We start from the raw sequence: 13,595 nt of genomic DNA on the forward strand, positions 1-13,595 counted from the left end.
GTTGCAAGGGCGGCCGGAAGCAGAACTAGCCCCCTTAATACAAGAGCAGGCTTACGTTCCAATCCGGCGCGCACCGCTCAGTCGCTGCCGTCACGAAGGCTTCGGCTGATACCGCGACGCCGAGTGCCCATATCTTTCCCACGTAGTTGGTTAGTGCATATAGACCAAATGGCCAGACTCAGATCAAATACCAAGATCTCGTTAAGTGTGTTAATTATGTAACCGCGGACACCGACCAGGGCCAGGCCCACCTCTCACCTAGGCGGTCTCAACCTGCCCTGTCGCTCCGCCACAAAGATCCACTCACGGGTACTCCTACGAGCCGACCCGTCTTTAGTCACCACAGGTATCATACATGTATATAAGTATATACCCGTGATCACCTCCCGAGTGATCACGACCCGATAGTATTGCAAGGCAGACGGACAAGAAGGTAGGGCCACAGATGGAATACTAGCATCCTATGCTAAGCATGTAGGATTGGAGGTAAAGGTAACAACAGTAGTAGCAAGGACATGCTATGCATCAGGATAGGATTAACGGAAAACAGTAACATGTTACACTACTCTAATGCAAGCAGTATAGAGTAGAGTAGGCGATATCTGGTGATCAAGGGGGGGGCTTGCCTGATTGCTCTGGCAAGAAGGAGGGGTCGTCAACAGCGTAGTCGGTCGGGGCACCAGCACCGACGTCGGTCTCGTAGTCTACCGGAGAGAAGAGGGGGAAGAAACAATGAATACAATGCAAACAGATGCATAATGATGCATGACATGACAAAGCGTGATGCTAGGTGTGCCCAAACAGGGTAGTAGGTGATACCGGCGAAGGGGGGAAACATCCGGGAAAGTATTCCCGGTGTTTCGCGTTTTCGGACAGATGAACCGGAGGGGGAAAGTTGCGAGTTCGATATGTTAGGGATGTATGGCGGACGAACGGGCTGCGTATCCGGATTCGTCTCGTCGTTCTGAGAAACTTTCATGTAGAATGTATTTTCATCCGAGTTATGGATTATTTTATATGATTTTCTAAAGATTTAATCATTTTCTGATTTTAATTATTTATTTAAATCCAACATTATCCAGAATAGTGAATGATGACGCAGGCATGACATCAGAGTGATGTCAGCAGGTCAACTGGTCGGTTGACGAATCAAACCAGACAGGTGGGTCCAGTGGGACCTACATGTCATTGCCTGGGGCACTAACAGGGGGTTTCGACTAACTAAATGGGTTAATTAGTGGGTGGGGCCCAGTAGCCAGTGACTATTTAGTAAACTAAATTAATTAATTAAATAATTAGCATTTTATTTATTTACAAAAATGTTTTAAATGACGCGGGCCCGCATGTCAGTGGCAGTAGTTGCCACATCAGCGCAGTTGACTGCGGTCAACGTGGCCAGTTGGGGCCCCTAGGCCCACAGGCAGTGACCCAGGGGGGCCCTGTGTGCCAGCTCAGCGGAGCCGCCGGAGTAGCTCCGGCGAGCTCGCGCGCAGCGGCCGAACGCCGGCGAGCGTCGGGATTCGCCTACGGGGCACCAAATCGGGCGCGGGCATGCTCTCTGGAACAGCCTCTTCGCGCCGCGTCCGATGGAGGGGAGCACGACGGCGGGGGTGGCCGAAATGGTCGCCGGCGACGAGCGCGGCGGACGGCAGTTCAGGCGCGGACGGGGATCGCGCTACGGGGCGTTCGAACGAGGCGTGTTTGGGACCAAACAGACGAGCGCGTCGAGGCGCGTCGAACGGTGGAGGGGGTTTGGCCGGAAACAGCCGGAGACAGCGGTGGCGAGCGGCGGAGCGGACGCCGGAGTTCGTGCGTCAGTGGATACAGCGCTAGGGGGCACGGGAAGGCGTGTGCGCGTGCGTGTTGGGTTCCTGGAAGCACCAGGAACACGATGCCGTGCTCATGCGAGCACGACAGAGAGCATGGCCATGGCGGCGAGGCGATGGGCGGGAGAGGGGGAGCTCACCGTGCGGCACGCAAGATGGCCCTTGGGAGTTTAGTAGCAGCAGAGTCGACGGCGCTCCTTGGAGACACGCCGGGGATCCGAGGAAGAAGACGAGGCCATGGCAGCGTTCGTGGGCGCCCGGCGTCCTGCGGCTCATCGGGGAGGCGTAGTCGAGGGAGGTGGAGCGAGCGGGCACGTCGGAGAGGTGCGGAGGTCGCGGTGGCCGTGAGTTCTATGGCGGCGAGGCCATGGCGGCGCTCGGATGCGGTGGGATGGATCTGAGGGGAGAGGGAGGCGCAGGGACCGAGAGGGCGAGCGTGGGCGAGTGGGAGATGGGATCGAGGAGGCGAGTGCGTGGCGATCTTATCCCCTCCTTGACGCCGGCGAGGGGGGTCCGGCGGGGACGCGCCCCTGTTCTGACCCTGGTCGGGGGAACACGGAAGGGGAGAGAGCGACCGGGGGAACGGGCCGGGTCGGCCGGATGGGCCAGGTGGGCCGGTCTGGCTGCGAGCTGGGCCGTCTGGTCCAAGGGGGGTTCCTTTTCTCTTTTTTTCTTTTGTCTTCTGCCTTTGTATTTTCTTTTTCTTTTCCTTTTCTGTTTTATTTAATTTAGGGCATTTAAGTATTTTATAAAATTGTGTCTTCTACACCATAATTACCTATGCCAATTTTGGCACTGCCCGAACATTTTTGTTTCAACTTTTGAAAAATTTGTTGTTTGACATATTTTGAATTTGACTTTTGAACGGGTTCTGAACTAACGAGAGTTTAGCAACAGTAAACAGAGATGACATGGCATCATTAGGAGCGTTTTACTGCAGCCTAATTATCCGGGCATTACAGTAATTGAGGTGTCCGGATGTGGATACCATTATTTAAGGGGTGCCCGGTCAGTGGCCACGGACGCGCATGGTAACGAGATTGGACTAGGTATGAAGATACCGATGATCGAATCTCGGGCAAGTAACATACCGATGGACAAAGGGAATTACGTATGTTGTCATAATGGTTCGACCGATAAAGATCTTCGCAGAGTATGTAGGAGCCAATATGGGCATCCAGGTTCCACTATTGGTTATTGACCGGATAGGTGTCTCGGTCATGTCTACATAGTTCTTGAACCCGTAAGGTCCGCACGCTTAACGTTCGTTGACGATATAGTGTTATATGAGTTATATGATATGGTGACCGAATGTTTTCGGAGTCCCGGATGTGATCACAGACATGACGAGGAGTCTCAAAGTGGTCGAGAGGTAAAGATTGATATATAGGACGATAGTATTCGGACACCGGAAGTGTTTTGGAGTGTACCGGGTGATCATCGGAGTACCGGATACCCCCGGGAGGTTAGTGGGCCAATTAGGCCATAAGAGGGGAGCACACCAGCCCACAAGGGGCTGGCACGCCCCCCCCCCCATGACAGCCGCCCTAGTGGGGAAAGGAAGGGGGGATTCATCCTCCCCCTTCCTTCCTGTCCCCCCTTTCCTTCCCCCCTCCGACAAATATGCAGGGGGGCGGCCAAGGGCAGGAGCCCAAGTAGGATTCGGACCTACTTGGGGCGCCCCTTGGCCTCTCCCCTCTCCCTCCCACATATATATATGGGGAGGGGGGCGCCTAGCACAACACAACATTATCTTAGCCGTGTGCGGTGCCCCTCTCCACCGTTTACTCCCCAGGTCATATTTCCGTAGTGCTTAGGCGAACCCATGCGGAGATAGCTTCACTATCACCGCCACCACGCCGTCGTGCTGCCGGAACTCATCCACTACCTCGCCGTCTTGCTGGCGGAGGTGTCATCGAGATGAGCGTGTGCTGAACGCGGAGGTGTCGTACATTTGGTGCTCGATTGGTTGGAACGCGAAGAAGTTCGACTACATCAACCGCGTTGTAAAACTCTTCCACCTACGATCTACGAGGGTACGTAGACACACTCTCCGCCCTCGTTGCTATGCATCTCCATGGATAGATCTTGCGTGTGCGTAGATTTTTTTTGTTTTCCATGCAATGTTTCCCAACATCGTCCCCCGCGTCGCTCTCCCTGTCGACACGGGGGAAACCCTAGATCGGCGCCGCCACCCTCCCCTTGGCTCGTCGCCGCCGGAGAAGCTGCCAGTAAAGCCCGCGCCGGCTCCGGTGAAGGTGGCGGTGGGGCCCTTTCTTATATCTTGTCTGCAAGCTTGGCAAAGCGGCTGCCAAGGATGGCACGGGGCGGGGCCATGGCGGCACGTGGGCTTGTGTGCGCGATGTGGTGGTCCAGGGCGGCGCGTGGCGGGAAGCTTGCTGCAGCGGCGGCTCGCGGCGTGTAGCTGGTGGCTGGCCGGCGTGGCAGTTGGGCGCGATGACGTGCGCGCGCCTCGGGCGCGAGATGGGCGCCGGATCCGTGAGGTGTTGGCGTCGTTGCTGACGCGCCAGATCTGGGGCGGTGCGGCCTATCCGCGCGACTGGAACTAGGCGCTATGCGAGGACGCAGCCGGTCCGTGCGGCAGGGCGAGGGAGCAGTGCGTGGGCACATCGAAGCGTGGCTGCAGTCAGATCCAGGGCGGCGCGTGCATGTGTTGCTCAGGCGCCCTTCCCTGCGCAGATCTGATGTGTGTTGGACGCGAGCGTCTGCATTGCTGCCGGCCGCAGCAGAAGCTGTGGGAGAGGAATGACACCCTCGCTCGGTGTTGCATCCTCCTGACGGTGGTTCGGAAAGCTTGATGCTACTGTAGGTGGGAGGATGAGATGGTGGTGGCTGGAGGGAGATGAATGGCGTTGCTATGGTTGTTGCATCCTTCGTCGGGAGATGAATGGCCCGCAGGCGTTGCATCCTCGAGGAGATGAATGGCGTCGTGCTTGGTTGCATCCTTCCGATGAGAGAAGAATAGCGCCGCTGCAGGTTGCATCCTCCCCCCAGTGGGGGAGCGGATGCAAGGTTGGAAGCATGTCGAGCTTGCCGGGGATGTGCAGATTACCGTGGAGGCAGGGGTAGTGGCTTGTTGTGTAAGCTGATCGGATCTAGGGCTTGAACTGTGTAGGTGAGCCGGCCGACGAAAGTCATACTCCGGTTGTGGTCGGAGTCGTCGATGGCGGTGCCTTCTGGCGTCGCTCCCTCGCTGGAGGCATCGATGTAGTTGCTCCCACCTTGCCTTTCCTGCCGTGCTCCGAGGATGGCGGCGCTATCTGGCGTCGCGTACCCTCTTGGGGGCATCGTCCTGGAGGTGGATCTGGTCAGAGGGATCTGTGGCTTGTGTGGATGTGTGTTGTTTGCCAAAAGGCGTTGTTTGTATGGTTTTTGGGTTCGATTTCCCTCATAAACTGGACCAATCTTTTTCTCCTGTTCAATGAATTTAGTAGTAATGCTAACATTCAAAAAAAGACACGAGATAGAGGCGGATTAGGATCCTATACACCTCATATTTCTATATGGTTATTGTTTTTACATATAAGTTGGGTGCATAGTCTAAATCAGGGCACATATGAAATAAAGTTTATGTTCAAACAATTAGACAATACATCCACGTTTGCTTGAAGGATGTAACGCGTAATTGCCAGCTGATGCCAAATGGTATAACAAATTTGCACTCTAGTGAATTTTGAATACAAAATCTATTTCCTAGAGTGCAAAACTGCACATGCATCACATACATTGCAACACGTGCATGACCTTGCAGGCGGCTCATGGCTTTTGACAAGTATATTCATTATATAACCACTAGGAAGTAGGAACACATTCGCTAGAGTAGTGCTATGCACAGGTGAACGATTCACAGATGAAGATTGAATACTGCTGGACATGCATATGAGTGAGAAGGGCACTAGCTGCTGGATTTGCATGTCGTGCACAGCTCGGGCACAAGTATCGTTTGTGGAGCAGTTAGCAACCCTACAAAATTGGTGTGCTACATATATAAGACTTACATACACAACAGTAGCATGCATTATTCAAAAGAGCAACATCCTAGTGTAATCCTCCAGGGCGGGGAGCTTCTGCTCGTCGTCATAGCCATACATGATGCTGACCATCCTTGCAAAGTTGAGAGACGCCCCGATGAAGCTAGGTGGTAGTGTGGACTTTGTCTGAGAGAAGCATTCCCTGTTTAGATCCTCCCATTCACCCGCTATCATATCCAACATGTGCTTCTCCGCATCAGCATGAGGGTTTTCTCTCTGGTACAAATCCTTGTATGATCCGTCGAGCCCTTCCTGCAACTCATCCTGCATGGGACACATAATTTCTTTTCAGATCATGCCTAATGTTGTCAATGTCAACTTGAATGCACACCCACCAGGATATGGTACGAAATAACTCATGTAAATAATTAGTATTACTAATCATATAGTCTTCTGCACAAACTTCTCGGTGTGTTCTGACCTTTGCACTCCCCATGTCATCCCAGAGCCTCATGATCTTTGCAGGGCAAGAGATGACCCTAAGGATGTGGTCGTTGTTGTCCTCCGTTAAATCATGCCCAAGCATGAATAAAAGATGCATAAATAAAAGTGGTGCTCCTGAAGTGATGACACCATTTCTTAGGTAGTCCTCCGATGTAGGAACCTGATTAGTAGATAGCCATTTTCCCTCGATCATGAATCCATCAAACAAAGTTGCCCACTGCAAGAAAAAAGGCATGAATGCAATATTAATTCTTCCACTATTATTTTCTTATATTTTATTTCATTACAATTAATCACAAGTTATATAGTACATAGAAATATGTGAGGTGGTACTATTAATATATTTATTGGTTGCTTAGACAAATTAAACTAAAGAAAATGAAAAACCATTCGAGTAGACATACTGCTTGCTTGAGATGATTGATAGGGTTCAATCCATGCTCTTTTCTGACCATATCAGCGATATCATTTGTGATGGTGTAAAGAGCCTTGTAACATGATATCATGTAACTCGGCAGTGACTCAGCAGCTGCAAGATCCCACCTGTCAAAATATGCACTTTGAGCGTGAAACTTTTATAACAATATTTTTATATTATATGTTTATGTATAAGGTCGCGACTAACCCATGAGTTTGATTATACCATTAGCAAAAATATGCCATTCTGGGCATAAGCAGTCTTGAATATGCAATGCTTTCTCTTTTTGTATGAATATATATGAATAATTATAAAACTATTAGTATATCAAGATATTTCTCACAAAGGCCTAATGTTTATGTCAAACCAATCCTAATACCTCTGTATACATGATGTGTCAAAATTATGGAATTTTTAATGTGCAGTTAGACATATCTAAGATGTCATTCATTCACAAACAAAAGTAATTATACTTCATTCCTAAAATGCAATGTTGTTGTTATTACGGGATCATCAATGCTCACATTTTGATCGCCTCATTAAAGAGATAGAGCTCCTCTTGTGTGGCGACAAGATCAAATATGTCATCCACAATGTAGACCATTGAGATAACTTTTGTGGCCTCAACCCGATATCTTGAGAAGGAGAAACCCTCGAGGATAGTCATGGACCACATGTACCATTTCAGAACTTGGTCCCTTGCAGCAGGAATTTCTTGAGACAATCCCAAATCCACCCACCATCTATGTGAAAATGAAGTTTTCATAGTAAAAAATCACCACACCTTTAATTGTGCGAATACATGAGCAAAAAAATATATGTTAATCTATTAATTCCAAGTGAGTTCTCTCTTATCAATATGCAGGTGGGTCAATGTCCGCAACAACTAATAATGGAAAGAGTGTATTTTATTATATTGATACCTCTTAATCTCTTGCATTTCACTCTGATGTTGCAACTTCTTCATCTGAAATTCTGCAAGTGCCAGCTTCTCAATTGCAGTGTGCCTAGTAGGCAAGTTCTGGAGGTAACTCAAATGATGCCTAGCCTTGTATTGCCTCAGGCTCACATGGTAGGGATGGTCTAGTGACTTCATCACATATCTCGCAAGGTTTGGCTCCAAACACTTAAGTGCAAATTTTAGGTGCTTGCTTGAGAATTCATTTGCCTTGTAGAGTGAAGCTTCTCCCATGTTGAGGTGTGACATGTCATGCAAGCTCAGCAACCCTCTAAGGTCTTTGCTATGCCTAAGGTTGAAATCACCATTAGCGTTTGTGAACTTCTGAAGAACATCGTCTGCCATACACCAACAAGAAGGGGTCTTAGGTGCATGTCATACATAATGAAAATAATACGTCTCATGAGAGGTGCTTCTATGCTACACAAGGGACTGTTCTTTTTTATTATTAAACTTGGTTACTCTAAGGCTAATTTATTATTAGCAAAATTATCACATAAAATCATCATTGACCAAATTGCACTCAAGTTTCCAAACTCGTGTGTTTATCTAACCCAACACACTAACTAGTAATTTACTGACCTGCCGAAACATAATATCCAACTTCTCTCATCAGCCTTAAGGAAAGGGTTGCGTCAAGTAGATCATCACTATGGAGGAGATCCACAGACGAGTCCATTATGTTATCGATTTCATCCTGGAAATAGTGGTCAATGCAGAGGCGTTTGAGGTGATCAACCATGCTCAACATTCCTTTGTTGCTCTTCGGATGTTGATGAAGCAACGCTTGAACATTCAATAGGCTTTCCTGGTATTGCACATAGAGCAAACTTCTTTTTAAAAAGAATACAAAGTCTAGATAAGTGCAATATATATCATATATTATTTGCATTCAACATTAGGCGATATCATAGGAAAATAGTGCATATAATGTAGGTTTATATTTTATTAACATAGTTCAGAAATTAACAATAAAACATAGAGATTGAAATTGTGCTCATTCCAGAAACATCATTAATTAATGGGACACACATTTTCTATGTCTCGCTGGTTCCTGAATAGAAGTAATTATTCGAAGTTATCTTGAAAAGGCAATCCATGAATTGCCAGACTGTGGTTAGAAGATTCTTGTGGACGGATTAAATTTTTGACTTGGTTTATACTACATGAATTTAGGGACAAGGCAGTATAATTAGCCAGAAAAAGGCACACAATCATTCATGCTAATTGCATTCAAAGTACATGCTAATGTTGCGGTCTATATATGTTTGTACCGTAAAAATATATACCTGGAAGTCAAAATCATCGGACAGCTCATGGGACACAGGCTCCCGCCCTGGATATATCACTGGCGAAGGGCGAAATAACCCACGGTTTCGGCCACTCTGGCCACCATTTCTGGCCACCGGCAAAGTCGAATGGAGCAATGGCGCGAAGGAGGATAAGGAGAAGCATACATGCGCAGCAGCCATCACGTGCTTGACTAATGTGATTTGCTACTGATCGGCTGATGTTGTAGCGTGGATGATATGGGATGAACAAAAGTACGTTGCAGGCTGCTGCTGCTATGTCTTGGGATGGATGGGGGATACGAGCAATGCATGCATGCCCTCCAGATTTATAGGGTGAGGAGAGGAGGCGAGGTTGCAGCCGCGTCGATCCTCCACCGAGTTGCGAGCCGTGTGGAAAATTTACTAAACGTCATGCATGCGCTAATCAGGTTTTGTTTTTCGTCTAGGGCTAGTGTACCATCCATACTTTGTCTGGAGAGTGCACCATGCATGCACCATGCACCTTGCTAACTCTGGACTCTGATGTCTAGTCTGGTCGTCGTTACGAGACAAATACCTATATTTGTGCACACGGTTTCTCCCTGCACAACTGGCAAGAGCCACACACGTAAGTACTCTATATACCTATATTTGTACATCCTGCCACGTGAACGTCTCGGTTTGGCACCTGGACAAAAGGGTCTGGCTGGTAGAGGGGCCCATGGGAAGGTCTGCCGATTGACCAGTTTTCGATTGGTTGCTGCCTGTCAAGCTCACAACAATGTACGTACGCCACATATTATAACCTACGTACTGAACCACTGCTGCCATTATCAACTTTGACCCCCAGCTGAACCATGCATGCACAGTAGCTAGCTACTAATAGAGCGGTCAAAAAACATTTACCCCACCAAATGTAACATGTGTGTACAACGACTGGTACAGCTGGCATTGTCTCGTGTGTAAGTGGCGCTTTCTCGAATTCTTGGGTCAAATTGTTATTATTTACTTTTGGTTTGTTACATACATAGAGTACTGTTCATCCACGTAAATTTGATGTTGAACGGAAGATAGACCGAAAAAGTAGAAAAGGGACAAAAAGGGTGGAGACTCGACTCACTCCGCAATGAGTCAAAGCTCTAGATCCAGCGTAACCCTCGGCACTGCTTCAATACCAGCAACCTACAGGAGGGACTTTTTTTAGAGGAGAGGCGTCACACCTACAGAAGCGCGAATATCCATTTCTAAGCCCAGTGAACCCGGTGAAAAGGAAATTCACAAAAATACTGAAACAATTTTTAAAAAAAATGATTGTTTAAATGGAAGATAACTTGGTGCGGGAGGTGCGCTCCAAATTTCGGATCATTTGGACATATGAGTAGCTCTCAGCAAAAAAAAATACAAATTGGGTCAGGAAAATAAGTGAACAGTAAACTTTTTCACATACCCTAAATTTGTCTTTTTTTCTAAGAGATACTCAGATGTGCAGATGATCTGAAATTTGGAGCACACCTCCCGAACCAAATTATCTTCCATGCAAAAAAAAAACGGAAATTTTCAATTCTAGTTCTTTTTGTGTGTGTGTTTTTTGTTCATCGCGGGTGCAGCTGAGCATGGACACCGAATCCCCGCTCTCTCACCCACTTAATTAAGTGAATATACCATTTCACAATCTATAGAGAAGTTTTTCCTCGACACAAATTTGTATTTCTAGCTATTTATCGGTCTGTATGTAACTTTCTGACAGATTTAGAAAAACACTCAGTTCTGTTTAGACTCTCCATATCACCCGCAAAAAAATTATAACGTCGATGCATCTTTTAGAGTCTTCTAGAAAGCAGACTATGCATAGAAGACATCCACGTGGGTAGTATTTCAGCTCTCTCAGCATTATAAAATGGTGGTACAAATATAGAATCAACTTACACCACAAAAAGCTCCCATCGATATCTCATAAGAGCATGCCACCAAAAGAAAGAGAATCTCGTATCAAAGACCGATTTTCCATATACAAGGAAACAAACATATAGAGGAGAGTGACCTTTGACTATGAGGAAACAAACAGCAGTAGGTTCATGCTATTCAGTACCAACGTTAACGACGAGGAATTAATTGTTACTTTTCCACACCCTTTCTACTTATACGTCATTGCATACGTTGGAAGTCAAAAAGAACATAAGAAAATGTATACTTATGTGCCCTAAAATCAGAAATGTAATAAAACGACATAAAATGTAAATAACGCCATTTTTTGGTGCGGTTTTACATGGTTATGACCAAGGTTTTGGGTACCGCCCGATAAATTTGGATACCGGGCGGTATCCACGTTTCTCGCCGCCCCACGAGAAATGCCCATCCCGAGAAAAAAAAAATCGAAAATTACAATTTTCCAAATTTAAACACTCCAAGTATAGTAAAACACTGTAGCTCTCAGTTACATCAAAATTCTTAGTTGTGGTGTGGTGGTAACCTACTATTTTGTGCCTCGAGAGGTAGCTGGTTGGATTCGTGTTCTCGCACTTTTTCTTTGTTTATTTTTCAGAACACGTAAGTAGGAAAAGTAAAAAAAATAATGACCCGAAGAGTCGTACAAGCAACCTCACACCACTTAGCACGCACGTAGTAGACTTTCCACTGTGCTAATACCTCTTTTATGATTGATATTCGTTCAAGTTATTTCAATATCTAGTTTAGAAGAATTTGAATTCAAAATTCAATTATAAATTTCATTCAAAATATGTTCGGTATTTCTCGGTAACCGTCATAACTGAGAGTATGGCCCCCCACGAGAAAATTTGTCCATTCGGAATCCAAAACCTTGCTTATGACTTGTATCTTGAGTTTCTGATGCTGATTTTTTGTTGTGAGTCAGCTTGTATGTAGGTATTTGTATATTCGAAATGCAAGGACATAATAAAACTATGGTTTGAAAATAACTTAATCTACACCCTACGCGGTGAAATACATTTTGCGTGCATGTGTTTGCTACTATTCTGTATCAGTTGGCACTTTGCACCAAGAAACTCAAGTGGCTTACTAGGGAATTTATGTTCTGGTTTGGATTGCGTGCTGCCACTGGACTTCATACTGTTGATATCTTCTCAGTGTAGCCTGCCGCACTTTTCTAATCTGGCTACATTTGTTGTGACCGTACGTATTAAAGTTTTGTGATAAGTGCGTTGGTTATATGCATCCTTGATACGGAGAGCGGAGACGGTAAGAACTTCCTTCGAGAGAAATATATCATGGGGTCGCTAGCTAGATAGTCCGAAGGGATATTTCCTGGAAAACACAAATGTTCTCCATGACATTGACATCCAATGACAATTTTACCTTTTAGCTATTGGCTAGCTGGCACTGCACTTGTGGATCTCGTACGTTTATTCGATGGTCGCGGTCTCACGTACAGACATGAGAGACCGTGTGTGGAGAAGTATCGTGATATATATACATGTATGGTCGTCATGCATGAAGTATCCGACTAGCTATGTACTACATGTGAAAAGTATTATTTGGCTGGACATAACAAGAGTCGCTGCCTCAGCTATGTTGCTGTCAGGAGAGCCTGTTGGTTCAAGGAATTACTTCTGAGATTGGCTGCAGTTCGGTCAGTGACATAGCTATCATCCCTTGGACTGGCTGCAGTGGAGCCATATTCAGGCTTACTCTAGAAGCAAAAGCGCACTTCACTGCACAGTCTGTATTCTGATTGATTGTACAGTTGTTGTTTACTTTGGGCCTCTGAATCTCCTCTGGTTTAACCTTTGTGAGTCGAAGAAATTTCCTCTGGCGAATTTATATTGCATGAGTATTTGTCTTGTGCTAAAGGAAATAGGAGATTTTGGATAAATTGTTGCCAATAGAAAATTCCTTCTCTTGCATGATTTATGGCAATCAGCTCCTTCTCAAGCAAAAGAGGGTCATGAATTAAGTCATTCTTGACGACAGACATAGCACTTGCCTTCTTTTCAACCTATAATTACTGTTGCCCTTACAGAACTTAATGATGCAACATCACATGAAAGTTATGGAAGGTCAGAAAGACTAACTAGATGCTGTATGATTGTAAATCTAGGTATATTCTGAGAATATTTCAAATGACCAAAAGCTAAATTGTCATAATGCCTAAACACACTTGCTATTCGCTCCAAGCCGATGTCATGTTGCTTACACATATAATAGATTGGTTAGTGGAAACAAGTTGGTGAAGAGGTAACTAGAGAAGGGGAAATTAAATTGTAGGGCCACTTAAGATGCCATCGTTTCATTCTTTCCCTTGCTTTATCCTTGGTTGACTTAAACTTACCATTTACCATCCAATGGTGCCAAGGAGACACTAATTAAATCTGTGGCTCAGGCAATCCCCACCTTTGCGGTGAGTGTTTTTAAGTTTTTGGCATCCCTGTGTGAGGAGCTCATGCACATGACCAGAGACTTCTGGTGGGGAGATGATAATGATCGCCGACATATTCACTGGTTGAGTTCGGACAAACTCACATGACACAAAAACCAGGGAGGTATGGGTTTCAAGGACCTTAGAGCTTTTAATCGGGCTCTCCTCGCTAGGCAAGCTTGGCGTCTTATTGCATATCCTGACAGTCTGTGTGCGAGAGTACTTAAGGCAAA

General features: G+C 46.3%; 1 protein-coding gene across 1 annotated transcript; it reads right to left on the reverse strand.

The window, feature by feature from the left end:
* Window positions 1-5,726: 5,726 nt before the first annotated feature.
* Window positions 5,727-9,275, reverse strand: LOC123140980 (S-(+)-linalool synthase, chloroplastic-like). The gene is made up of 7 exons (XM_044560235.1): window positions 8,988-9,275; window positions 8,281-8,506; window positions 7,664-8,036; window positions 7,265-7,483; window positions 6,727-6,865; window positions 6,300-6,539; window positions 5,727-6,142 (listed from the first exon to the last, which is right to left on the reverse strand). Exons 1-7 carry the CDS (start codon window positions 9,168-9,170, stop codon window positions 5,870-5,872), a joined length of 1,653 nt encoding a protein of 550 aa, XP_044416170.1. The 5' UTR covers window positions 9,171-9,275; the 3' UTR covers window positions 5,727-5,869.
* Between the last annotated feature and the right edge of the window lie 4,320 nt (window positions 9,276-13,595).

Source organism: Triticum aestivum, chromosome 6D (genome assembly GCF_018294505.1).
Source record: "Triticum aestivum cultivar Chinese Spring chromosome 6D, IWGSC CS RefSeq v2.1, whole genome shotgun sequence".
NCBI lineage: Eukaryota > Viridiplantae > Streptophyta > Magnoliopsida > Poales > Poaceae > Triticum > Triticum aestivum.